Genomic DNA, 25,343 nt, shown 5'->3' on the forward strand with positions numbered 1-25,343 from the left:
TCAAAAACGCCTAATAGGTGGATTTGAAAATAATTTGGAGAGTAACACAGTGACCTGCGTAGTTATTCTACAGTGTGGATGCATAAAAGTCGTAGAGATCGTTTTCTTTGTCTGGGGTAATTAGATCATTTACTTTGTTGAGGCCAATTATAACAAAAAACATAATTCTTGTCAAGGTCAGACGCTTTTGAAATTTCTGATTGCACATACGATATAAATCAAATTGCCCTCTGTGTTGTAATTGAGTGTTTCCTTTTGCTGTTTAAAAATCTTTTCCCAAATTATAAGTAACGAAAAAGTTGGTGCCGTATTCAAAACTGGACATACTATGTGGAGTATGTGGGACAAGAAACGTCATTTAGTCCCGTTTGACATCAATTAACCTTTCTGGCAATAAACATTTGTAACATTGTCAGAAAATGCAGTATTGGATTTTCGAGTGATTCTTCATTGACTTGCGCCTGAGCATCTTTTTATGACAATTATTGCACGAAATTTAACAGTTGTATCGTGCTTTGCACCTAAAGATGTCTCTCGGTAAAGATTATTTGATTTAGACACATCAGCATAAATCAACAACCCCAAAAAACTAAAGTAATCACTAAATATGATGCCTCCCTGCATAAGTTGAGAGATGACTGTCAGTTGCACATTTGAATTCATAATCTCGATGGTTTTACATCATTAACGTCTAATAGATGGAGATATTCAATAATTTGCAGAGTAACTGTATTATTAAGATGATTAATGAAGATTGTATATTTCTGTTTCACAGTCATCCCTATAGTTTCCGTGCCGGTTGTTGAAGATGTATGCCTTGAAGACTCTCAAGGATCTGTTTCCGTGACATGGGATGAAATCACTTCCGCCGAAGGCCCTCCTGAAAACATCACTTGTACAGACTCTGTGGGAGGACAGGCAGTGTTTCCAACTGGAGGTTCATTTGGAGAAGGAAATCACACAGTGACCTGCGTACTTATTCTACCGTGTGGATGCATAAAAGTCGTAGAGATCACTTTCTATGTCTGGGGTAATCAGATCAGTTACTTTGTTGATGCCACTTATAAACAAAAATGTCAAGGTCAGACGCTTTTGAAAGAAGTGAATTTCAAAATCTCTGATTGCACATACGATATGAATCAAATTGCCTGCTGTGTTGTAATTGAGTGTTTCCTTTTGCTTTTTAAAATCTATTCCCAAATTATAAGTAACGAAAAAGTCGGTGCCGTAATCAAAACTGGACATACTATTTGGAGTATGTGGGACAAGAAACGTCATTTATTGCCGTTTGACATCAATGAACCTTTCTGGCAATAAACATTCGTAACATTGTCAGAAAATGCAGTATTGTATTTTCGAGTGATTCTTCATTGACTTGCGCCTGAGCATCTTTTTATGACAATTATTGCACGAAATTTAACAGTTGTATCGTGCTTTGCACCTTAAGATGTCTCTCGGTAAAGATTATTTGATTTAGACACATCAGCATAAATCAACAACCCCCCAAAAACTAAAGTAATCACTAAATATGATGCCTCCCTGCATTAGTTGAGATATGACTGTCAGTTGCACATTTGAATACATAATCTTGATGGTTTTACATCATTAACGTCCAATAGATGGAGATATTCAATAATTTGCAGAGTAACTGTATTATTGAGATGATTAATGAAGATTGTATATTTCTGCTTCACAGTCATCCCTATAGTTTCCGTGCCGGTTGTTGAAGATGCATGCCTTGAAGACTCTCAAGGATCTGTTTCCGTGACATGGGATGAAATCACTTCCGCCGAAGGCCCTCCTGAAAACATCACTTGTACAGACTCTGTGGGAGGACAGGCAGTGTCTCCAACTGGAGGTTCATTTGGAGAAGGAAATCACACAGTGACCTGCGTACTTATTCTACCGTGTGGATGCATAAAAGTCGTAGAGATCACTTTCTATGTCTGGGGTAATCAGATCATTTATTTTGTTGGGGCCAATTATAACACATCACATACTCTTAATCAACTTTTTGCAATGCTAAAGTATATGTGTGTGTTATTTTAACCACCAAACATTGTAAAGGCTCTCAGGCCCACATGCGTTTTGTTTTAGAATTAAATGTTTAATTGTTGGCCTCTTTTTTTTTGTGCATATCCTTAGTAACCAAAAGCTGGGCGCGGAATTTAAAACTGGAACAAGTGCGGACAAGAAACATGTTATTTTCTTTCTATTTGGCCTTAACCCTAAAGGGGCCGGGGGTGGGGGGGGGGGCGGAATCCGCCCCCCTCAACATTTTTTGTGATAGCCTCTAAACAATTTTTTTTCGCGACCCGAGCTCTTATGACTTTTTAGCCTCAAGCAGTGCGCATCTTTTGATACCAAAAACATAAAAATCGGAAAACGGGTTGCCGCGTAGCGAAATTTTTTCGGCGCTACGCTCCCTGAAACTGATTTTTCGCATATACGTCGTGTACACAAAGCAGAATTGCCATTCGTACATATGAATAATTAATTAGCCATAATTCCAAAACCCTTTCACCTATAGTCATGAAATTTCTTGGGTATGTTTAGGAAGAGTTGCTCTATGCATGTGCCGAGTTTCAAAAGTTTTCGTCACTCAATGGCCGAGATCTTGGGGGGGGGGGAGCGGAATCCGCCCCCCCCCCCACCTGGCTGAGAGATGGTCAAAATTACCCGGCCCCTTTAGGGTTAATGAACTTGTATGACAATATAAATGTAAGATGGCTTTTTGGTCTGAGACAGCCGCCATGAGCTAGTGAAGGCTTTATCGTGTCATTCAAAATGGTATGGTGCAAAGTAGAATATACAAAGGAGCTAAATCATTATGATCCACAAGTAAAACCAGTTGCCACTGTCATAAATAGTAATACTGCTCAAATAACAAATATACAATGTAAAAGTAACCTTGAAGTGTTATATCATATACATCGAATAGATTGAGTTGATCAATATTTGGTAGGTAACTATTTTAAATGGTTAATGAAAATTGATTATTTACCTTCACAGAACTACCCACAGTTATCGTTCCGGTAGTTGAAGATCAATGCATCGCAGAATCTCAAGGATCTGTGTCTGTGACATGGGATGAAATCACCGTTGTAGGCGCTTCACATTTAAACATCACTTGTACAGACTCTGTGGGAGGACAGGAAGTGTCTTCGACCGGGGGTTCATTTGGAGTAGAATGTCATACAGTGACCTGCATCGTTATTCTACCATGTGGATGCGTAAAAGAAGTGACTTTTACCTTTTATATCTGGGGTAAGATAATTTGATTTATTTCGACTGATCTTTCATGAGTCGTGCCTTTTTATTGTCTAATTGTCATAAAATCAGGCTTGTTTTTCAGATTGATGATGCATTCACCTGGAAGCGAATATATTTATTGAAAATGGTCACAACAGAATATTGCATTTGAAATGTGTAATGAGTCGGGTAGCTATTCATATAACTTGTCACTTTTTTTTTTAAATTTAGACATGACAATATTACGCAAACTTAAAATACACTACATCACTTAAAACAATGTCATCCTTGATAATTTAGAGAAGGTTGGCAATTCCACATCAATTGATTTTTTTTTTCATTTTATTATCGATCGTTGCTCAGTGATTTGTAGTTCGTTTGCATCATTGATATAATAAATAAATATTGTAAATTGCTCTGCAGCGATACCAAGATTTGATGTGCCGAATGTTGATGATCTGTACATTGCACATGGCCAAGCATCAGTTCCTGTGACATGGGATAAAGTAAACGCAACCAGCACAGATGGTCAAGCAATCACTTGTACGGATGATGCAGGGGGAACCAGTGTGACAGTCACAGGAGGAGACTTTCCAGCAGGGTCTCATAATGTAACCTGCACTGTGACCAATGATGGAAATTGCACGGCATTGGCATATTTCGCATTTGATGTACTAGGTAAGACTGAATTGGTAGTAATAAAACCTAAGACCATTCTGTGAGAAAGGATGGTGTGTTAAGTTGATTAAAGCCAATAACCTCTTATCACACAGCATAGGGGACTGTTAAATAACATTACATTATTTTAGAATCATCGTGAACGTCCAGCTGGAAGAAACTAGTTTAATTAATCGCGCCTAAGATCCGGGAGCAATTCAAATGGCAATACGATCACAATATTCATGTTTGTCATGTTTACATGTCTTGTCCATTGTATAACTTTAAATCAATCCTGTTCCACAACTTCAACAATTTCCACCACAGATGCACCTACCACTGCAGCACCAACCACCACTTCAATCACAACCACCTACCAATGTGGTGAGTGATACGTTCGCATCCTTTGTTTGAATAGAAAGGAAATTATATTCTAGCGTCTTAAGCAAAAGTAAAAATATTGTCAAATCTTTATTTTGTTCATGAACTCGAAAATGTGGGTGCTTGGTTTAACCCTAAAGTGGCCGGGGGGGGTGGAATCAACATTTTTCGTGATAGCCGCTAAAAAAAAAAAAATCGCGACCCGAGCTGTTACGACTTTTTTGCCTCGAGCTTTGCGCATCTTTTGATACCAAAAACATAAAAATCGGACCACGGGTTGCCGCGTAGCGGAAAAATTTTCCGGCGCTACGCGCCGTGAAAACTGAACTTTCGCATATACGTCGTGTACACAGAGCAGAATTGCCATTCGTACATATGAATAATTAATTGGCCATAATTCCAAAACCCTTTGACCTATAGTCATGAAATTTCTTGTGCCGAGTTTCAAAATTGTTCGTCCCTCGATGGCCGAGATCTGGGGGGGGGGGACGGAATCCGCCCCCCCCCCCGGCTGAGAGATGGTCAAAATAACCCAGCCCCTTTAGTGTTAAGGAAAATAATTGAGCATCGACCTTTTCATCAGCTCGGACCGGCATTGATCGTTCATTAGATTAAAACATATTTTCATTGTTTAACTCTGTCAGTACGTTTTTAATTAATGTTTATTAACTCCGCCATTGTTTAGTGAGCAACTTCTTACCTTTCAAATATATTTCAAACATGTGGGAGGGTGAATCAAGGAAACTAATTGAAAATCGAAATGGGCTTGGTAAAAAATAAAAATCCACATGCGTTGCTGTTTGGTTATTTTCATTAGGCTAACCGGTACAGTGGACTAGGTTTTTTTAACATACACAAAAAAGTAATCTGGGCACATGTCCAACATAACAGGGTGCACCAAACAAGTCAACACACCATCACTGAACCGGGCATACATGCATGCGTTTAGATTGCCATACAGTGACCTGGGTTATTAGTCTACTATGTGTAGGTGGTATAGAAGAAATGATTTCTATATTATAGATACAAGATTTAATTGGTGAATAGATTGGCCATATATGACAAACTATATTTTTCAGAATTGTCATGAAAATCAGCCTTGACTCTCAGGTTGATAATGAGTGACTGGGACAAAATATTTTTTTATTTTGCGGAAAAAATAGCAAAGGAATTGAAGTATATAACGACGTAAACTTAGCAGAAACTGCTGCCGTAGCGAAACAAATTACAACAATGTTTTCATATCTTTACCTGATGGAGGAAGCCGACATCTCGTTTACACATTCGTTGTGTCCGGAATTACAAAGATGCTTGGTTTAGGAAAGGTAAATATGTTGGTGGGTGAATTGTTTCAAAGAAAATAAAACGTAGATCTACGCTTTCGTCGTAAACATCCTCAGTATTTACTGCACTGCTGTACGAAGTCGTTTCAAAACTTCCTTACGCACGCGCACGCACGCATCCCTAGCAACTGTGTTGCGTACGCGCGCGTCAGTCTCACGCGATGGAGGTTGAGCGCATGTGCAGTGCTCTATTGTTACAAGCTACCCCAGGACTGTTACTATATTTCGACCAATCATTGGCTTGCATGGGGCTGAACGGGACTTGATCAATGCTGGTTCAGGGGCCGTTTATTCGCTTGATCTTTGAAGCCGGTCCATTATCACCGTTAATGCCCGGCCACGTGATCGAGTCTCGACCAATCAGAAACCATCAACTCTCCAAGGTATTTATTAATAGTTTTTAGTATAAAAGTATGGTTGAAGTTGTTAATAAAGAAGATTGCATATGTTGCTCCACAGCAATACCGATATTTACTGTGCCAACTGTTGATGATCAGTACATTTCACTTGACCAAGCATCAATTCAAGTGACATGGGATAAAGTGAACGCAACCAACTCAGATGGTCAAGCAATCACTTGTACGGATGATGCAGGGGGAACCAGTCTGACAGTCTCAGGAGGAGACTTTCCAGCAGGGTCTCATAATATAACCTGCACTGTGACCAATGATGGTGGTTGCACGGCATCAGCATACTTCACATTCGATGTAATCGGTAAGATTGAGTTTGGAATTCTCATTACGTTATCGAATATTTTAGTGTGTTTAAGGCCCAATTGAAAATTAATGAGCTTTTTAACCAAACAATCAAGAACTGTTGATATATCCGAAACTGCAAAAAAAAAAATTGAACTTATACACAAGGAAAAGTGCAAATGCTGAATGATGTGATTTATGTTATCGAAGACGGCTAGCTTTCAAGGAGCTGAGCCTTACCATACATACATATGGATGCATTCTGTCGGTCGAAATCAATACAATTACTAATTTTAGCTGGGTCAATTTTTATTTTTATAATGAACATTTTAATTTAATTTTGTTTTGTGTAACAAAAATCTCATTTTACATAGGATATTGCTAGATCGGAATGCTGATGCTTAACCAGTCTTTGGACTAAAAATCAACTCTTACTGATATGAACATGTAATATTTATTACATCATGAATTTTATAACCACTCTATACATTTGCACCACAAAATAACTTACATCCACTCCAGAACCAACCACCGCTCCAGAACCAACTGCCACTCCAGAACCAACCACCACTACAGAACCAACCATCACTCCAGAACTAACCACCACTAAAGAACCAAATACCACTCAAGAACCAACTACCACTCCAGAACCAACACTTACTCCAGAGCCAACTACCACTCCAAAACCAACCACCACTCCAGAACTAACCACCACTACTGGTAAAATCACCCTAACCACAAAACCCTAAAACTCTATTGTCTATCAAATTATATAGTTCAAATCCATTTTGACTTTAGCCTTGCATGCACATTGATGGTGAAGCTCAAGTAAACGTTGAATATTATTGTGCTTACAGTCTTCTTCCAAGAACTGTCATTGATGTTTTTCTTGACAAGACAGTTTTTTAAACTTTGGGAAGAGGGATATCATTTTCATGAGGCCTAACCAGTATTGATTAGTTGTTTAATGAAATGCGGAATCTCACGACTAATCTGTTCTTTGAAATGTGTCCTCACGTCAGTAAAGAGCCAACAAACAAACACTAACTTGCCCTTTGTTTGTGTCCTCGAAGGTGTATAGAGCCACTTAACAAACGTTAACATGCCCTTTTGTTTGTGTCCTCGTTTTAGTAAAGACCCGGTCACCAAACACTATAACATGTTGTCTAGGCTTTTGTTATCGGTTTAAGTAAAGAGTTAAGTGAGTTACCTCCCGAGTGAAAGTTGGAAAAAATCACTCGGGTGGGACTCGAACCCACGACCTCCTGATTTCAAGTGCAGATGTCTTACCACTCGACCACCGAGCTAATGGGATCGGTTGGCCGGTTAGAATCCGATGTACATAGCAGCAGGTACCGCATAAACTATTATAAGATATAATTGAGTAAAGAGGCACTTATCAAACACTTATATTCCATCTTGCTTGTTTCCTCGCGTGAGTAAAGAGCCATTAATCAAACACCTACACGCCCTCTTGTTTGTGCCGTTGAAAGAGTGAAAACTTTCACCTTCACTTTCCTAACTGGGATGCCTTTGATGACCTGTTAATCTTGACCAGACTTTTTATCGGGTTAAATCAGAAATCTGTCTTTACATAAAAAAAGTGTTTTCAGGTACTGTACTCCAAAACATGTGTTATAAACCAAATTATCTTGATTAAGGCAATGACAAACTGCACATTAACACGTTGTCCTTTCTTCTCTTTCTATCAATTTTTTTTTGTTATCAATTCTACTACGAAACCAAACACCACAGTGACTAAAGAACCTACATCCTCAGTGTCTACAGAACCTACCAACTTTGTGTCTACAGAAACTACTACCACAGTGACTACAGAGCCAACCACCACAGTGACTACAAAACCAACCACGACAGTGGCTACACAACCTACCACCACAGTGACTACCGAGCCAACCACCACAGTGAATACTGAGCCAACAACCACAGCGACTACACAACCTACCACCACAGTGACTACCAAGCCAACCACCATATTGACTACAGACCCAACCACCACAGTGGCTACTCAACCTACCACCACAGTGACAACAGAACCAACCACCACAGTGACTACAGAAACTACCACCACAGTGACTGCCGAGCCTACCACCACAGTGACTACCGAACCAACCACAACAGTGACTACTGAGCCAACCACCACAGCGACTACAGAACCAACCACCACAGTGACTACACAACCTACCACCACAGTGACTACCGAGCCAACCACCACAGTGACTACACAACCCACCGCCACAGTGACTACACAACCTAACACCACAGTGACTACCGAGCCAACCACCACAGTGACTACAGAGCCAACCACTACAGTGACTACAGTACCAACCACCACAGTAACTACACAACCTACCACCACAGTGAATACTGAACCTACCACCACAGTGACTACAGGACCAACCACCACAGTGACTACACAACCTACCACCACAGTGACTACCAAGCCAACCACCACAGTGACTACAGAACCAACCCCCACAGTGACTACCCAACCTACCACAACAGTGACTACAGAGCCAACCACCACAGTGACTACAGTACCAACCACCACAGTAACTACACAACCTACCACCACAGTGAATACTGAACCTACCACCACGGTGTCTACAGGACCAACCACCACAGTGACTACACAACCTACCACCACAGTGACAACCAAGCCAACCACCACAGTGACTACCCAACCTACCACAACAGTGACCACAGAGCCAACCACCACAGTGACTACAGTACAAACCACCACAGTGACTACACAACCTACCACCAATGTGACTACCGAGCCAACCACCACAGTGACTACAGAACCAACCACCACAGTGACTACACAGCCTACCACCACAGTGACTACCGAGCCAACTACCACAGTGACTACACAACCTACCACCACAGTGACTACCGAGCCAACCACCACAGTGACTACAGAACCAACCACCGCGGTGACCACAGGAACAACTACCTGCCAATGCGGTGAGAAATTAAATGATATCCTATTGTTATATGTTTTAAATTCGTCGTGTTGTTAGGTGGGAGTTTTCACAGTTACATGTAGTTCCAATAGCATCAGTTATGAAAGCATGTTGGTTAATTGCTTGACATGGAATTTTATATACATCAATAATGTAAACCTCTAATCTCGTTTTTTCCCTAACGTTTATTGATATGTCTGACCTAGACACTACTTCTATAGGCATGCGTTGATGTACATGTAATACATGTATGCTGTACAGTGATCATGATTGACGTGCATTTCATCTACTGATTTAAAGATCAGAGACAAAATCCTTTAAAAAAATGTCAAAGAAATAAGGGAAAACAATTACGTACTGCAGGATTAAGATACCAGTGTTCACAATAACACAGCCGCATGTAATAAACTATTAAAACTTGTGCTTATCATTTTAACATCAACCAAGACTGGTACTTTTACACACACAAACATTTTTAGCTAGAAAAATACAGTATTAAAGGTATGCGCATGCTGTGCTTGAAATTGAATAATTGAAAGAAATTGTTCTTTGCTTTCAGAAATCCGAGAAACACACATTGTATTTTGTTTTGTCTTGCAGATGGAGAACCGCCAGTTGTCACTGTTCCTACTGTTGAAGATCAATGCATTTATGAATCTCAAGCTCCTGTTTCTGTCACATGGGACAAAGTCACTGCCACAAACATTGCTGCTGAAAACATCAGTTGTTCAGACTCTGTTGGAGCAAACGTAGTGTCTCTGACAGGAGGCTTATTTGGGGTAGAATGTCACACAGTCACCTGCGTTTTTACTCTCCCGTGTGGATGCAAAATAGAAGAATCATTCTATTTCTCCATTGAAGGTAAAGGTATCCTTTGATTTGTGCGTAAATTGGCCCTACATGACAAAATGAAGATCTCTATCTTTTTCATCATAAAGTCTTGAGTTTCAGATTGACACTGTATTTACCTGAGAGCGAACAGTTTTATTGAAATAGTTGGTGTCGATTTGAGAATGTTAAAATTTGATTTGCGCAGTGCACATATACTTGAACATGCCCATTTGTCAAGAGTATTTGATTTAAACAAAGCAGCATAGTCAACAACCCCTGAAAATATGTTTTAATACTGAAAACAGTGTCACCAAGGATTATTTGAAGAAAAAACTGTTAATTGATTATTCTTCGTTTTTTTTTAAACAAATTATTAGACTTCAAGGTGTTACATTATAGAATATCTAATATATGGAGTTGTTCAATAAGTTGGAGTGTACATGTTTGGTTGAAAGGATTAATGAAGTTTTTTTATTTTGCCTCACAGCAATACCTGTATTCACCGTGCCGGCTGTTGATGATCAGTACATTGCACCTGGGCAAGCATCAATTCCAGTGCAATGGGATGAAGTGAACGCAACCAACTCAGATGGTCATGCAATAACGTGTACAGATGATGCAGGGGGAACCAATGTGACAGTCACAGCTGGAGACTTTCCAGCAGGGTCTCATAATGTCAACTGCACTGTGACCAATGATGGTAATTGCACGTCATCAGCATACTTCACGTTCGATGTAATCGGTAAGATTTAATTTAAAATTCTCCTCACGTTTTTGAAATAAGAAATTCAGCATACTGAACACACTTTAAACCACGTTTTACTTCAATTTTGTTAGTTTGAATGACAGTAAATGATTGAGATCATTAATCCATGAAAGTTGTGTTCCAAGTTCCAATGAAAAATCGTGAGCTATTTTAACTGAACAATCAGGAACTGTTGATATTTCTGACAATGCAGATATAAATAAACAGTGATATATAATGAAAAGTATATATTCAATCGAAGACGGCTATTTTTCAAGAAGCTTTTGTCGATTGAAATAAAACGTGTTAGTGTTAGGTGCTTTCACAGTATCTGTGATGGGCCATGGGGAAAGGGCTGCTGAGTCCCGGAGGCTCATATGCGCACTACGGTTCGGCCCGCGGTCTACCAAGAATGCCAGTATGTTCCCTCCTGGCCAGTCACGTTCTGATGGGTCCCTCTGGGGTCCCTCACGTTCCTCACCTTCTAATCAAAGTCTGACACGTTTTTTGCGTCCTGTCAAGGCTTTCTATGGATGAAACGTGTACGCCGGGTTAGCTTCGAAGCAAGTTTATGCCCACGGTATGAAAAAGAAAGCCTCCCAAGCAATGACAATCATTGTTTGCTTTTATACTCCCTCCCAGACAGCGCTCGCCGTATCAGATCGTAGTAGAACGCAACGCGCCGCATCGCACCGGGCCTGTTAACTGTCAAACATCTGGACGCGCCGTGATTGAACGCGACGAAACGGCTACCGTTCACCCTAGCTTGCCATAGAAACGAAGCAAAGCTTGACAAACTTGAAAGGACCGGAAAGATACCGGGGAATGTACATGCTTCCCGTCCCACTACGGACCGTCTCCAAATTTTGTTACGGCCTATCACGTACTGTCACGTTTTGTTGCGTTCACCCCGATTTACTACGGCCTACTAGGTTTCTCATCAGCACCGTGACTGCCGTGGCAAATTTTTGACGGTTTAAAAATCTGGCCCGGCATCCACGGCAATCACGGACTGTCACGTTTGCCCATCCCGTCCCCCGGCGCTGTCTGACGTCCATTCCGTTTTGTCCACGGTGGCCAAAAACGTGATTGTCATGGCCGCCTGGAACATAGTGTAAACCCAGCCTAACATTTTATTTTCCTTGTGTCCTAGCATGAGTAAAGAGGCACTTATCAAACACGTACATTCCATCTTGCTTGTTTCCTCGCGTGAGTAAAGAGCCATTAAGCAAACACCAACACGCTCTCTTGTTTGTGCCTTTGAAAGGGTGAAAACTTTCACCGTCACTTTCCTAATTGGGATGCCTTTGAGGACCTGTTAATCATAACCAGACTTTTATCGGGTTAAATCAGAAGTCTGTTTTTACATAAAAAAAGTGTTTTCAGGTATTGTACTCCATAATTTATTCTTTCAATGGCTCACTAACATGTGTTTTAAACCAAATTATCTCGATTAAGACAGTGTCAAACTGCACATTAACACGTTGCCTTGTCTTCTTTTTTTCTATATATTTCTTTTCTTTCAATTCTATTACGAAACCAAACACCACAGTGACTACAGAACCTACATCCTCAGTGTCTACAGAACCTACCACCTCTGTGTCTACAGAACCAACCACCTCGGTGTCTACAGAACCAACCACCACAGAGACTACAGAACCAACCACCACAGTGACCAGAGAACCTACCACCACAGTGACTTCAGAAACTACCACCACAGTGACTACCGAGCCTACCACCACAGTGACTACCAAGCCTACCACCACAGTGACTTCCGAACCAACCACCACAGTGGCTACACAACCTACCACCACAGTGACTACAGAGCCAACCACCACAATGACTACAGAACCAACCACCACAGTGACTACCGGGCCAACCACCACAGTGCCTACACAACCTACCACCACAGTGATTACAGAGCCAACCACCACAGTGACTACAGAAACTACCACCACAGTGACTACAGAAACTACCACCACAGTGACTACAGAACCAACCACCACAGTGACTACAGAACCAACCACCACAGTGACTACACAACCTAACACCACAGTGACTACAGAGCAAACAACCTCAGCGACTACAGAACCAACCACCACAGTGACTACAGAAACTACCACCGCAGTGAATACAGAGCCAACCACCACAGTGACTACAGAACCAACTACCACAGTGACTACACAACCTACCACCACAGTGACTACCGAGCCAATTACCACAGTGACTGCAGAACCAACCACCACAGTGACTACAGAACCAACCACCACAGTGACTACAGAAACTACCACAACTGTGACTAGAGAGCCAACCACCACAGAGACTACAGAAACTACCACCACAGTGACTACAGAGCCAACCACCTCAGTTTCTACTGAACCAACCACCACAGTGACTAGAGAACCTACCACCACAGTGACTACACAACCTACCACCACAGTGACTACAGGACCAACTACCACTCCAGAAACAACCAACACTCCAGAGCCAACCACCACTTCAGGACCAACTACCACTCCAGAACCAACCACCACTCCAGAACCAACCAGCACTCCAGAACCAACCACCACTTCAGAACCAATAACCACTCCAGAACCAACCACCACTCCAGAAAGAACCACCACTTCAGAACAAACCACCACTTCAGGACCAAACACTACTTCAGGACCAATCACCATTTCAGTACCAACCACCACTTCAGACCCAACCGCCTCTTCAGAACCAACCACTACTCCAGAACTAACCACCACTCTAGAACCAACCACCACCCAAGTACCAACCTCCACCCAAGTAACAACATGTGGTAAATATTGCTTTCATAGTGTATGGATTATGTTCTGTTTTAAAAGGCTCGTACCGGGTCACTTTGGAAGGTGTGTTTTGGGGTAATTGTATGAAAGATTTGTTTGGTAGTATATACAATGTAGTAGGCTTTCCACAAATGCATAATTAACATCTACACATAACAAAATTATTTTACCTTGTAACCGAAATTTTACACATGACAACTGGCTGACAAAGCGGATTTGAAATCCTTCATTACTAACGATTCTACACAATGGATGGAGGTTACTTCCAAGCTGCCAACATTTTGCCTTCGGTTTCTAAATATTGAAACTTTTTTTTCTGGTACACTTGAAAATGTTTTGGGCAAATCAACAGGTATACATTTAACGTGTTATTCTCATTGCTCCCTATCTTTTAATTCTTATTGGTGTGGGACAAAGCCCTAACTTTTACATACTCATTGCAGTTAGGCTGCCAATACTGACTCTGAACATTATTGGAAACTTTAAATTGACATTTGTGATCAGATATGAACTTCCTCTTCTCTAGCGGTTCTAAAAACTTGACGTTAAGACAAATTCATGCATATAAAGTGATACAGTTCGGACACGATGGAGGGTCATGTCCTTGTAAGCATCGAATGGCCTATTTGTTCTAAATTGTAACTGTTTTTTTAGCACCGCCAACTGTGAACGTGCCGACTGTTGGTCTGCAGTGTCTAGCTGTTGATGCAACCACACTTTCAGTGACTTGGACTACTGTAACCGCGATCAATGCTGAGGGTGGAAACATCAATTGTACTGATTCTGGAGACGGAACTGGAGTGACGACCTCTGATGGCACCTTTGGAGCAGGATCACACACAATCACGTGTAGTGTAACTCTTTCTGAGGGTTGCTATGGCTCCAATAGCTTTACCTTTCTCGTATCAGGTACTAACGCTTTTTAATAATGGGAAAAACATGTTTTGAAAAGTGATTCTCAAAAATGTTAATGCCAAGTCTTTATCTAATTTCGTGGGTGACTAGATGTGAGCGTGAAAAAAATACTGACTAAATATATGGAGGAAACTAAGTAGTTCATCAAATAAAATACAGTAAATGCGATTTTTTTGCAAAAGATCTGTGACTTAAATTCGTGTTTATATCTTTTAGCCCCCTCCAAAAAAACACCTCCAAATATAGTTTCGTTTTCGTTTTCGTTTTCGTTTTCCAACTTTGACAACTCACATGTCAGTTTACTGAGGGAATAAAAATAGACTCGACCACATCATTAATCTTTAATTTATCTAATGTTAAATAAGGCAGCTGTGTCTTTCAAATTTATTTGAATATATGTGACCGGAAGCCCTAAAATGTGTCCGAAGCACATCATTTCACTTATTCATTTTTGTGAATTTGATGGAGGATACTGAACTCTTCATCGTGCTACATATAACTCAAAAGCAACTCTGTCATCTTCTGAATATTGGTTTTGAAAATTGAAACTGATTGATACTGATCAATTGTCTTTTACACAGCGACACCAATTGTGCATGTGCCAACAGTGGGTTCGAAGTGTGCAGATGTTGGTGCATCTACAGCCTCTGTAACCTGGCCAGCCGTAACTGCCACCAATGCTGCGGGAGGGAGCATCTCTTGCAGTGATTCTGGAGATGGGGCCGGTGTGACAACCACTGGTGGAACCTTTGGAGTAGGATCGCATACAGTCACGTGCATTGTAACTAATTCTGGCAACTGCACAGGCTCCAGTAGTTTCACGTTTGTTGTTGCAGGTATTGAGCATGACTAGAATAATTAAGTCGGCCAAAGTGTTGTGAAAATTGACCCGGTTAATCATGCGTTTCAACTTTTGGCAGCATTAACCAGAACATTGGGATTCTGCCACAATTAGGCGATTGCTTCGTTGGTTAAGCACCAGTTAAATTTGATGGAGGTTTTAGTCCCGTTTCAGTAATTGAATATACATTCAACCTATATGCATTGGAATGGCTCCCAGATCTTTTTCCCCTTTTTAATTGACTTTTTGTGTGCACTCAATTTCAAAACAATGAAGGCCAATATCCTTCCTGAGTGACTCTTGTTTGCCAAACCCAGGTCAGCAGAATTACTAGCAAAATGTTGCTAGCATCCTGTTTTTTGATGTGATTTTAGGCTACATGGCGCGTGTAGATTGATGGCTTCTTACTGGGCAAAGACATTGACAGGTTGGCAGACTGTCAAGATAGGGCTCAGTTGAGAATTCTAACAGTATTCCGAAGACCCCAGGCTCGTGTCCCAATATGGTATTTTCTTACATTCTTAATGCATCAAATTTTGAAAATCAATCGACATTGGTCATTGTGTTTGACACAGCTTCTCCATCTGTGACTGTGCCCAGCGTGGGTCCGCAATGTACCGATGAAGGCTATGCTACAGTAACTGTGCCTTGGGCCGCTGTGACTGCCACCAATGCTGCGGGTGCAAACATCACATGTACAGATTCTGGAGGTGGAACTGGAGTGACGACCTCTGGTGGAACCTTTGGATTAGGATCGCATAAAATCACGTGCAGCGTTACCAATTCCAATGGATGCCCAGGCTCAAAAAGCTTCACATTTGTTGTATCAGGTATGAAACAAAATATTCTGTAGTGGTGTGTTATTTTTTTTGATGTAACAAACTAACAGTTGGAAGATTTGGAAGATTTGACATTTGACAGGATATAACCTTGAAAGGAGAAAACTTTGAACCAAATATAACTCTGAAACAAATGGATGATTTTGCATCTGATTTGGACATCCTGTTTCATTTTTTTTAAATCAAAATTTAACACCGTGTACACATCCTTGTATCACGAATGAAATCTTTCATGATTTGAACGTTTGCTTCAGTTATGATGGCAGTAAACAGTGTGCTACCAGAATCATGCTGATTAACTTCTACTCGTATTATTATCTCACTCTGACCTAATACATGTATTCACTCACAGTAAATTGAATTGACGTTTAATGACGTTGAAGGTCACATCTCACCTTCTTTGTATTTTTTTTTCCAATAGCTTCACCATCAATTTCAGTGCCCGTGGTCCCTGTTAGTTGCACCAGTCCAAATCAGGTGACATCTACAGTGTCATGGAGTCCAGTAACTGGCACCAACACAAACGGTCAAGCCATTCAGTGTACATCCAGTGCATTGCCCGTGTTTCTGGTTGGAGGTAACTTCCCGGTAGGAAGTCACACCATAACCTGCACAGTGACCAATAGCGGTGGTTGCATGGCATCAAAAGGCTTCGCAGTTGTTGTTGTAGGTGAGGTTTGCATCTCCGTTATCTTAGTCTGTTGGACAAAGAGGTATCTCATCCTGCTCTTCAATCTAAGCAAAGCGTACGAAAACAGTCAAGGCGAATCCTTGCAGTAGAAAACGTGTCCTTAGCTGAGAATATTGGGTGCAGCTAGCTCAGGGAAGCACATGGTCAGTGCTGAGGCAGCACAGGGAGTAGCAGGAAAGGCGTTTTGGGATGAAACTGAAACGTCTGCATAACGAGAACTTTCGATGTGTACTTTCTATCCACAGAATCTCCGTCGCTAGCAGTACCAGACGTTGCCGACCAATGCACTGATTTCAGTGTGGCTACTGCCACTTTAAGCTGGCCTGCAGTATATGGCACCAACCTGGGTGGACAAGCCATCTCATGCAGTGAAGGAGGAATCGACGTGCCTCTCAGTGGCGGTATCGCATTTGCTGTGGGCGCTCACACCGTGATCTGTCAGGTCACCAATAATGGTTGTTCCGTTTCGCAAAGCTTCTCGTTCACTGTCCGACGTAAGTAAGAACACACAGTAAAGTTAGGAAAGGTTTCAGTGTATTTGAACTCATCTTTTCAATCCCCTTTATGGGTCAGGGCATCAGTACCCTCTCAACACTGAAGAAGGAGATGATGGTTACTTCTGAGCACCGTCGCCACCGTGCACCTGTACTCCGCCCTGTGTCCAAGAGTTACTGGAACACAGCGCCATCCACATATCTGCTTTTGATTGATTTAACCAGTAGCCCAATTGTCCATCTTTGTGTGTGTCCACTTATAGTCTGTGTCATTACTCACTAGCTTGAGTTGGTGTTGGGGTGATGTAAATTCCAATTAAGGATGTGCCCTTCACCGACGTATAAACACTGTATACTCAGTGTGTTAGCTTCCGAGTGAAAGTGGAAGAAATCCCTTGAGTGGGACTCTAGATAACCCATGACCTTACTCGTGCAGACGTCTTACCACTCGACCACCGAGCTTGTCGGGGTCGGCTGTCTGGTTCGATTTTCAGTTCGAATTTCAGGGGAAATTGGGCTCTGTCATTGTGAAGAAAATTGTGTTTCATAATAATTTGACATGTTATGGTTTTTGTTTATCATTTTCTACCCATATAGAATCACCGATTCTTAACCTGCCAATTGTCGACAATCGTTGTGCAGTCTCGTGGTGGGTGTATGCCCAGGTGTCATGGCCCCGAGTGACCGCCACGCACAGCGACAACAACCAAATCGTCTGTATAGCGTGGGGAATCTCCATGCCGCTCACAGGGGGTTGGTGGTACTTGCAGGACTATACACACGTCCACACCTGCGCTGTCACCAATAATGCTGGTTGCACAGCAGTGGGAGCCTTTGATTTCTATGTTTTTGGTAAGGAATAGTACAATGTTCAAGGATGCAGTCAAAACCTGGAAAGGGTAACTTAACTAGGTGTCTCACATTTTAATTCAGAGCTTGTTGGTACCTGATACGTGGACCCAAGGCTTGCACGGGTTAACATCAATGCTTCTTAGTGGCATCCGTGATTTAAAGACTGTCACACATTTGAAGACCGAGAACATATCAGACTCATTTGCTTTTTGAAAGGGATACATTCATCAATGAAAAATCTGAGACAGTGTTGGATGTGTACAGTAATTGCAAGGCTATTTTCATGATCAAATATGGCTTAAACTTGGCAATACAGCGTCTCTATTAACTCAACCATGATATGACTTAATGTAGGTGTGTGACTAAAGTGTATTAATCGCTAATTTGGTAGCGTGTCAAAACGGTGATCCGCAGGTCACAAATTCAAACCGTACCCCAATCGATTTCTTTGTATAAATTCTTGTAAATGTACCCAAAGGGAAACATTCTTTTTGTTGTAGATTGTTCGTCATACCATTGGGAGACCGGACATAAGGGAGACATTGCAATATCTCCCTGATGTCACCACTCCTTTTTCGAGGCGAAACTGTAGTGTCGCAGATGGGCTAGATCGATTGCTTGTGGTCGAAAATATAAAAATACTAACATTCTTAGGGGTAGGATAATAAAAAAAAGATAGGGGTCATTAAAGTTGGACACAAGTGTGTGTACAACCCCATGGAAATGGCTCCCTAAGGTACAATTTCCTGTAAAGTAAAACATTATAACTATTCACCTTCTGAGTTGGATCCCTCCGTGGTTTTTTTGAAAATGTAACATTATTTTTTTCCACCTGTGGGTTTATTTGAGTATTTGAAACATGCCTATACCTCAAGATTCATACATTCATTCAATACTTCCTTTGTCTCCACAGCAAAGCCCCGCATAACGGTGCCATTGGTTACTAACCAGTGTACACTGCCTGGACACAATGATGTCGTAGTTTCGTGGCCTGCAGTGACTGGCAGATACTTGGATGACCAATCCATCAGTTGTACCGATCAGAACGGAAATGGTGTGCCTCTCAGCGGAGGCATCTCGTTTGGTGTTGGATCTCACACAGTGACCTGCGGTGTTACGGTTGAAATCTGCAGCACATCAGAGAGCTTCTCGTTCAGTGTCTATGGTAAGAAATACATGAGTGTTGGTACCCCATTAATGAGAATAAGGCGATGGTGATGGTGAGAAAATTGTTTCTGTTAGAAGCACATTCTGGTCCAATTTACATGGCGATATTCAACACTCAGCAGAACAAAGATGTGCTGGCCTTGTAGCAGAAATTTTGGAAGTTTAAGTTGACCATGCATTGAGGAGATTATTTTCTACCATTTACTTTGACGCTGGAATGCTCACGTTTATGTCTAGGATTTGTTGTTCCACAGAATATTTCGTGATATGCTCAGAGCGTTTCAAACTGCATGGGCCACTCACATTTGAGATGTACGCATTCTTCACGCCAAATGCACATGAACCTTGTCACATTTCACGTCTACGAGATGTGTTCCATTCATGGAATTCTTGACACTGGTCGGACAAAGACAAATACTCATCAGTTATAAGTGCTTCTAGCAGCTTCCCAAGTTAGGGCCTGTAAACTCGGAAAGAATACAGTACTTAGAGCGGAACTCTGTTATCGTGTTAATCCCTTTGTCAACAAACTGGCCCATGTTATCAGATACTGCTGCTTATCCCCTGCACTGTCAATATCAGTTGTGTGACAGCAAATGTGGCTTGATTACACTAAGTGTTAGGGATTATAAAGCCACTGTTTGGACAAAAGTTTAAGATAGATTAGAGGGCTGGCCAGTTTACAGTTAGATTGACTGTTTTCTCTCACAAGTTTATTCTGGAAGTTACTCGCAATGTGTTGGTGTGTAAAATTGGAGTGCAAGGATACACATTTGTAAATGATTTTGCTCTTTTCTCAAAACAGAGGGCAATTATGTTCCTTTTGGAACCGCAGTCGGAGATAGGCGTCTTTCACAAGAACAACAACCAGTAAGTAACACATCACTTAACAGGAGTTTCTGGATATTTGATTTGTATCAACTTTTGAACCTCATTCTAAGTGTTCACCTTACAAAACAGTATGGGTATTACCCGTTAGTCACCATACCACACAATAGGCTTCGTTCACGGGTCAGCCATATTGATTCAAAAGCAAGGTGGATTCTTCCTTTTTGGAACTTGCGATTAGAAAAAAAACACAACGACACAAATTTATTTACAAAGTAATACCGGTCAGCTCTGATAAGTGATTAATCAGGTGTGATTAATCATACCCTAATGTTTTAAGCCAGATTTAAACATAAATGAAAGTAATGCTTGGAACGCATAAATATAGTCTGGCACCATCACTTTCTACAGTTTACAATTCATAAAATATGTTCAGGGAACCCGATCAATAATGGCTTCCTCGTGATCGAACAAGGTGTGTTCCCTATAACGCTACATGTACCTGTTACACCCTGTACCACCCAAAAACAACCCCATCACTGTTTGTGTTTATGGATTTACCACAGAATAAATAAAGTGTATTAAAAGTACTTATTCATGAACCAGCTTAGTTTCTGCACCCGCTCCCGTGAAAAAGGGGAAGGTGTGAAGACCAATGTTTTGTAAAATCATTACATAAATGTTCAATCCCTGTGAAATTGTGGATAACCTGTTTCAGTTGGAAACAGGAAATATGTTGATAGTACTGGGGTACACAGTGGCCTTACACCAAATTACTATTTTTTTGAGGGGGGGGGTAGGTAGAGACTATTTAAAACACATTAAAAATGCAGGGAAGTACTTTTCTTTGAAATAAATTACAAAACTTAGTCGCTAATATTTAGTGTATTTTTATTTTTGCTATGTACACGTCTGTCTGTTGCACGTCGATGGGTTGGTTGAAGAGTCTGTATGATTTTTGGGGTGAATAATCCTGTTTTTTTTATTAAATGTTCTTTATTATTTTAATCATATCGATTGCCCACTGACTTCATACAATCAACCTCTTTTGTCTAAATAGCGATCACTATCATCTAACAAAGATTTGATCTCACGAACCATCAGCCCACCAAATTTCTTTCCCTACTGCAATGAGCTGCATGAACAAATCTATGTAAGTATGACAGGTGAAAAACATGAAGAAATTTTTATTTTTCGAACGGAACATCTGCATTATCTGCAATACCTTATTTTTTTTAATCACACGCAGTAGCACTGTACTATAATGCAAACCACGTGCGCCTAATATTTGCCCGTAAAGAAAATTTTGTTTTAAGTGACATCGCAATAAAAGCAGGCACTGCATTCACCACCATCTTTTCCTCAAAAAGATTGTGTTTAAATGATCAGAAATTGCCTCAGATTGCACCACAGAGCATCTAGAATCCAAACATTTCTTGGGGCCTGTACGTGGGCCCCAAACCCCAAGCCATAATTTTTGGGACCCACATTTTGGGGAACAATTTGTTTGCCCCCCCCCCCTCCCTAAAAAAAAAACAACATTCTGGATCTGCCCTTGTTATACTGCGCATTGCTGTAACAAGCACTCGCATTGCTGTAACAAACACTTACTGGACTAGATTGTGGTAGACCCCATTCTTGTATATATAGAACGACGTTCTGCTATATTGTGCTTATTACAGTGTATCCCTTGCATAAAGGAAAACATTAATTATGTAATTTCTGATCGATGGTAGCGGTAACATGCGTGTTTTAAGAAAAATAAAAGGTATAATGAAAACAACTAGTCTTGATGCCTTGTGTATTTAATCGTCTTGAATACCACTTCTTTGAGAATTGTCCGACAAGACAAGTTTACCATTCAAAACTGGCCTATCGTGGTACCATCAGCAGAAAAACTTGGTTTTGTGTAACCTTTATAACTTGTGTGTTTACCTTTATTACTTTTGTCATTGCCTTTTAAAAGATGGTCATTTTTTGACTTGTGTGAAAAAGACACAGGTCACATCAGTGGGTTGTAAACACCATAGGCAGGTGTCAACGTGCTACTTAACAGTAAGCACAAACATTGTGCCTTTTGTAGCAGAAAAGCAGTGCAAAATCCAGTAGATTTTACAGCGCCGTACGCTTACGGTGGCACGCGCAAGCAGATTTATGTTGGTATTGAAAACAAACTTTGCCCCTGAATTGAAGTTAGCTGGCTGTATCATGGTCTCTGTGAAGTGGACAAGGGATTTTGTTAACACAAAAATGTGTGCTTATAGTGCCATGAATTGGAACCATATCCAAATCTTACGTTTGAACTATTAATCACGGTCCTGACAAATCTTTGATTGACTGTTCTTACAGTTCACAGATAACGGTGTCATTGTATTCTCCAATGCCCAAAGTCTGTACAAACGAGGTTACCCAGGTACCACCAAAACTTTCTTCAGAGGCCCAACAAAAATGATAGCTCCTTTTTGGGCAGACGTCAACAGTAGAAGATTTTCTCAGACAAAGAATGTCTTCTTCCAGGTGAGTTAGTTGAAGGTTTGTGCTATCGTGTCGTTGAGGACAGTGTACCCTGTCCATCTTTTAAAAAAAAAGATGTAACCTCATGCATTCCGTCATGTAAACCTCAAAATCATACTGCGTACTTTCAAAATCAACCGAACAAAATTATTAAGTAAGATTGGAGCCAATCGAACAAAGCTACCCTTGACCCAGATTATTAACAACAAAGCTCAGCAGTCCTTAACCTCTGTCTAGTCTCTCTTTTTCATAAAGTTGCCTGGCAAAATATATGCGTTTAAATATCCTCTTTACCCAACTGAACAAAACGAGTTTACATTAGCCTGAGCTATCTTGGAGTATAAACAAGCCCCGAAACAATTTTATCTTGCACAATTGGAATCTATAGGAGTAACTCAATATTTTCAACCACTTAAAGTCCATCGGCATTAGGATATCAAACGGAATGATACATCAGATTGAGAGCAGGGTATGTTCATTGTAATGCAAAAGAAAAGCTAGTCTTCGATCTCCTCGCCCGCTTTGTGGGGATGGGGCCACTTCGTTGCCTGTCGCCTGCTTTGCTGCATGTTGCCTACTTCGCAGGCTTTGCAGGCTTCGCGCGTGATCACTGCACAATTGAGTACACTTCAAATGCCGCAATAAGACTACGAAACTGACCTTATTTGGCCTTGTTTATTTGAGGCTCCATGCAGATTCGTACTTGATTATGCCAAAGACCCTATATCTTACAGATTTGCGTACACCCTTTGCGCTTTATAGAGACGTAGTGGTGATTAAGAACTTGATTAAGACTCATTTTGTGGTATCTGGACCTAACCCTACCCCCCCCATAAAAACATATTAAAGTAGTAGGTTTACTCAGTTGAAACTAACTTTAACTAATGTGGACCTTTCTTTGGGGGCGTGGTGGCATGGCGGCGAACACGTCTAGTCCATCGCCCCCCCCCCCCCCCATCCATCCCCACATAAATAATAAATCAAAGTTATTGATCATCATGAATTGTAATAACTGTCACTTAATCGACTCCTTGCATAAGCAGTAGCAGCTATATTGGATGGACACAATGCCACTTTCACACTGATTGTCAAGTGTATGAAACAAAGTCATTTTATGCACATACCTATTTATCACCCTCCTGGTTCTCTTTGTAATAACAGTCGTTCTTGTCTCAGGTCTGCTAACCAACAACTTCTGGATGTACCAAGGTCTTAACGATCCTTGAACGAACATCTTTTCGTATAGGCCTACAGCTGCCCCAAGTCTGTGGAATAGTCTTCCCAATTCCCTTTAACATCCGATCTAGCACATCTCATCAGCTCATTTAAAAAGACTATGAAAACACAGTACTATATTTAGCCTACAACACCAAGGCATAAGTTCTCCTGCTTTTTTTTTCAGGTATATGTTGGCAGTGGCTCAACCATGTTATCTACCTTGAGTAGCATCGTGTCTGCCCGGTATGGCAGCTTCACTGCAGCCTGGGCTCTTGTCATCACATGGCGCTATGTAGAAGCCCTCTCACCCGACAAAGTAAGTATTTGTAACAGGCATGTTTGATTTAAATCATGTCTCTCTATTACATCTGGTGCAGAAGCGAATCGTTAATTTGGTTGGTGAAGAGTTGGGTTCATCATTACAATCGCTTTACCAATGTAGTGAGCGCGGAGTAGCGCCGTGGGGCTTGAGTCTCGTTGGGGGCGAGAATCACTGATTATTTATTCATTCATTAATGTTCATTCGTCTTCATTGGTTGCTCAGAGTCGAAGGGAAGGAGGTAGCCAGTCGCTGCACCAGGCTAAGCACGACAAACAGTAGCTTTCATCATGATTTTCAGCGGTATTCAGGGGAATTATCTCTGTATTTTCCCCAATTCGGAGGCCATTCCTCTCATCTCTTCCCGTGACTGACCCAGATTTATATCCTTCTCGTTTGACACTAGTTCCGGAGCACTGCCCCGCGAAGCCTGTTTACCGCTGTCTGGGTTACCTCTCCTTTCTCTTAGAATAAACAGCTTTTGTATCCCTCTAAAGAACCTTAGTAATATTCAAAGAGTTTACTTAACTACCAAATTATGTAAGATACAGTCTTTTATTACCACCAAACAATATTTAATGAGGCCCTATATTATCTTACACGACACCGAATGCCAGTCTTTGCAGACATGTCCCTGCGCTGCATGGATACACATTCTATTTGTAGAATATTGTGCACACACCTGGGCAGGCCAGCTTTTGGCAATTTAACGGTGAGTAGGCGAGCGCCCTCTGTTGGCCAAATTTGTGAATGATCAACAACAAATCACTATCATAAGTCATTTCTCCACACCAACATAGGTTTGTAGCCAACTTCAGTCTGCTCTACTCTGTGTAACCTCGTAGCCTACATTCTGTAACCTCGTACACATTTTAATTTTGCCTGTGCAACGTTTTGTTAAGCATCATGTGCAAAAAGGTGCAAGTACACAACTTGTGTGACAAATAATCACGTTATTAAATAGCAG

General features: G+C 41.1%; 1 protein-coding gene and 1 non-coding gene across 2 annotated transcripts; one reads left to right on the forward strand and one right to left on the reverse strand.

The window, feature by feature from the left end:
• The first annotated feature begins 527 nt into the window (after window positions 1-527).
• Window positions 528-24,658, forward strand: LOC119720461 (mucin-2-like). Its single transcript, XM_038190133.1, has 25 exons — window positions 528-537; window positions 776-1,030; window positions 1,697-1,951; window positions 3,013-3,267; window positions 3,676-3,930; window positions 4,237-4,293; window positions 6,851-7,048; window positions 8,780-9,075; window positions 9,175-9,313; window positions 9,913-10,173; window positions 10,631-10,843; window positions 12,441-12,823; window positions 13,738-13,741; window positions 14,353-14,607; window positions 15,195-15,449; window positions 16,030-16,284; window positions 16,715-16,963; window positions 17,230-17,478; window positions 18,076-18,330; window positions 19,244-19,495; window positions 20,303-20,367; window positions 21,386-21,478; window positions 22,675-22,842; window positions 24,242-24,373; window positions 24,602-24,658. Exons 1-25 carry the CDS (start codon window positions 528-530, stop codon window positions 24,656-24,658), a joined length of 4,866 nt encoding a protein of 1,621 aa, XP_038046061.1.
• Window positions 7,563-7,635, reverse strand: Trnas-uga. Its single transcript has one exon. It is a non-coding gene; the product is annotated as a tRNA-Ser (tRNA).
• Window positions 24,659-25,343: the final 685 nt, after the last annotated feature.

The sequence above is a fragment of the Patiria miniata genome, unplaced genomic scaffold, assembly GCF_015706575.1.
Source record: "Patiria miniata isolate m_02_andy unplaced genomic scaffold, ASM1570657v1 HiC_scaffold_9, whole genome shotgun sequence".
Lineage (NCBI taxonomy): Eukaryota > Metazoa > Echinodermata > Asteroidea > Valvatida > Asterinidae > Patiria > Patiria miniata.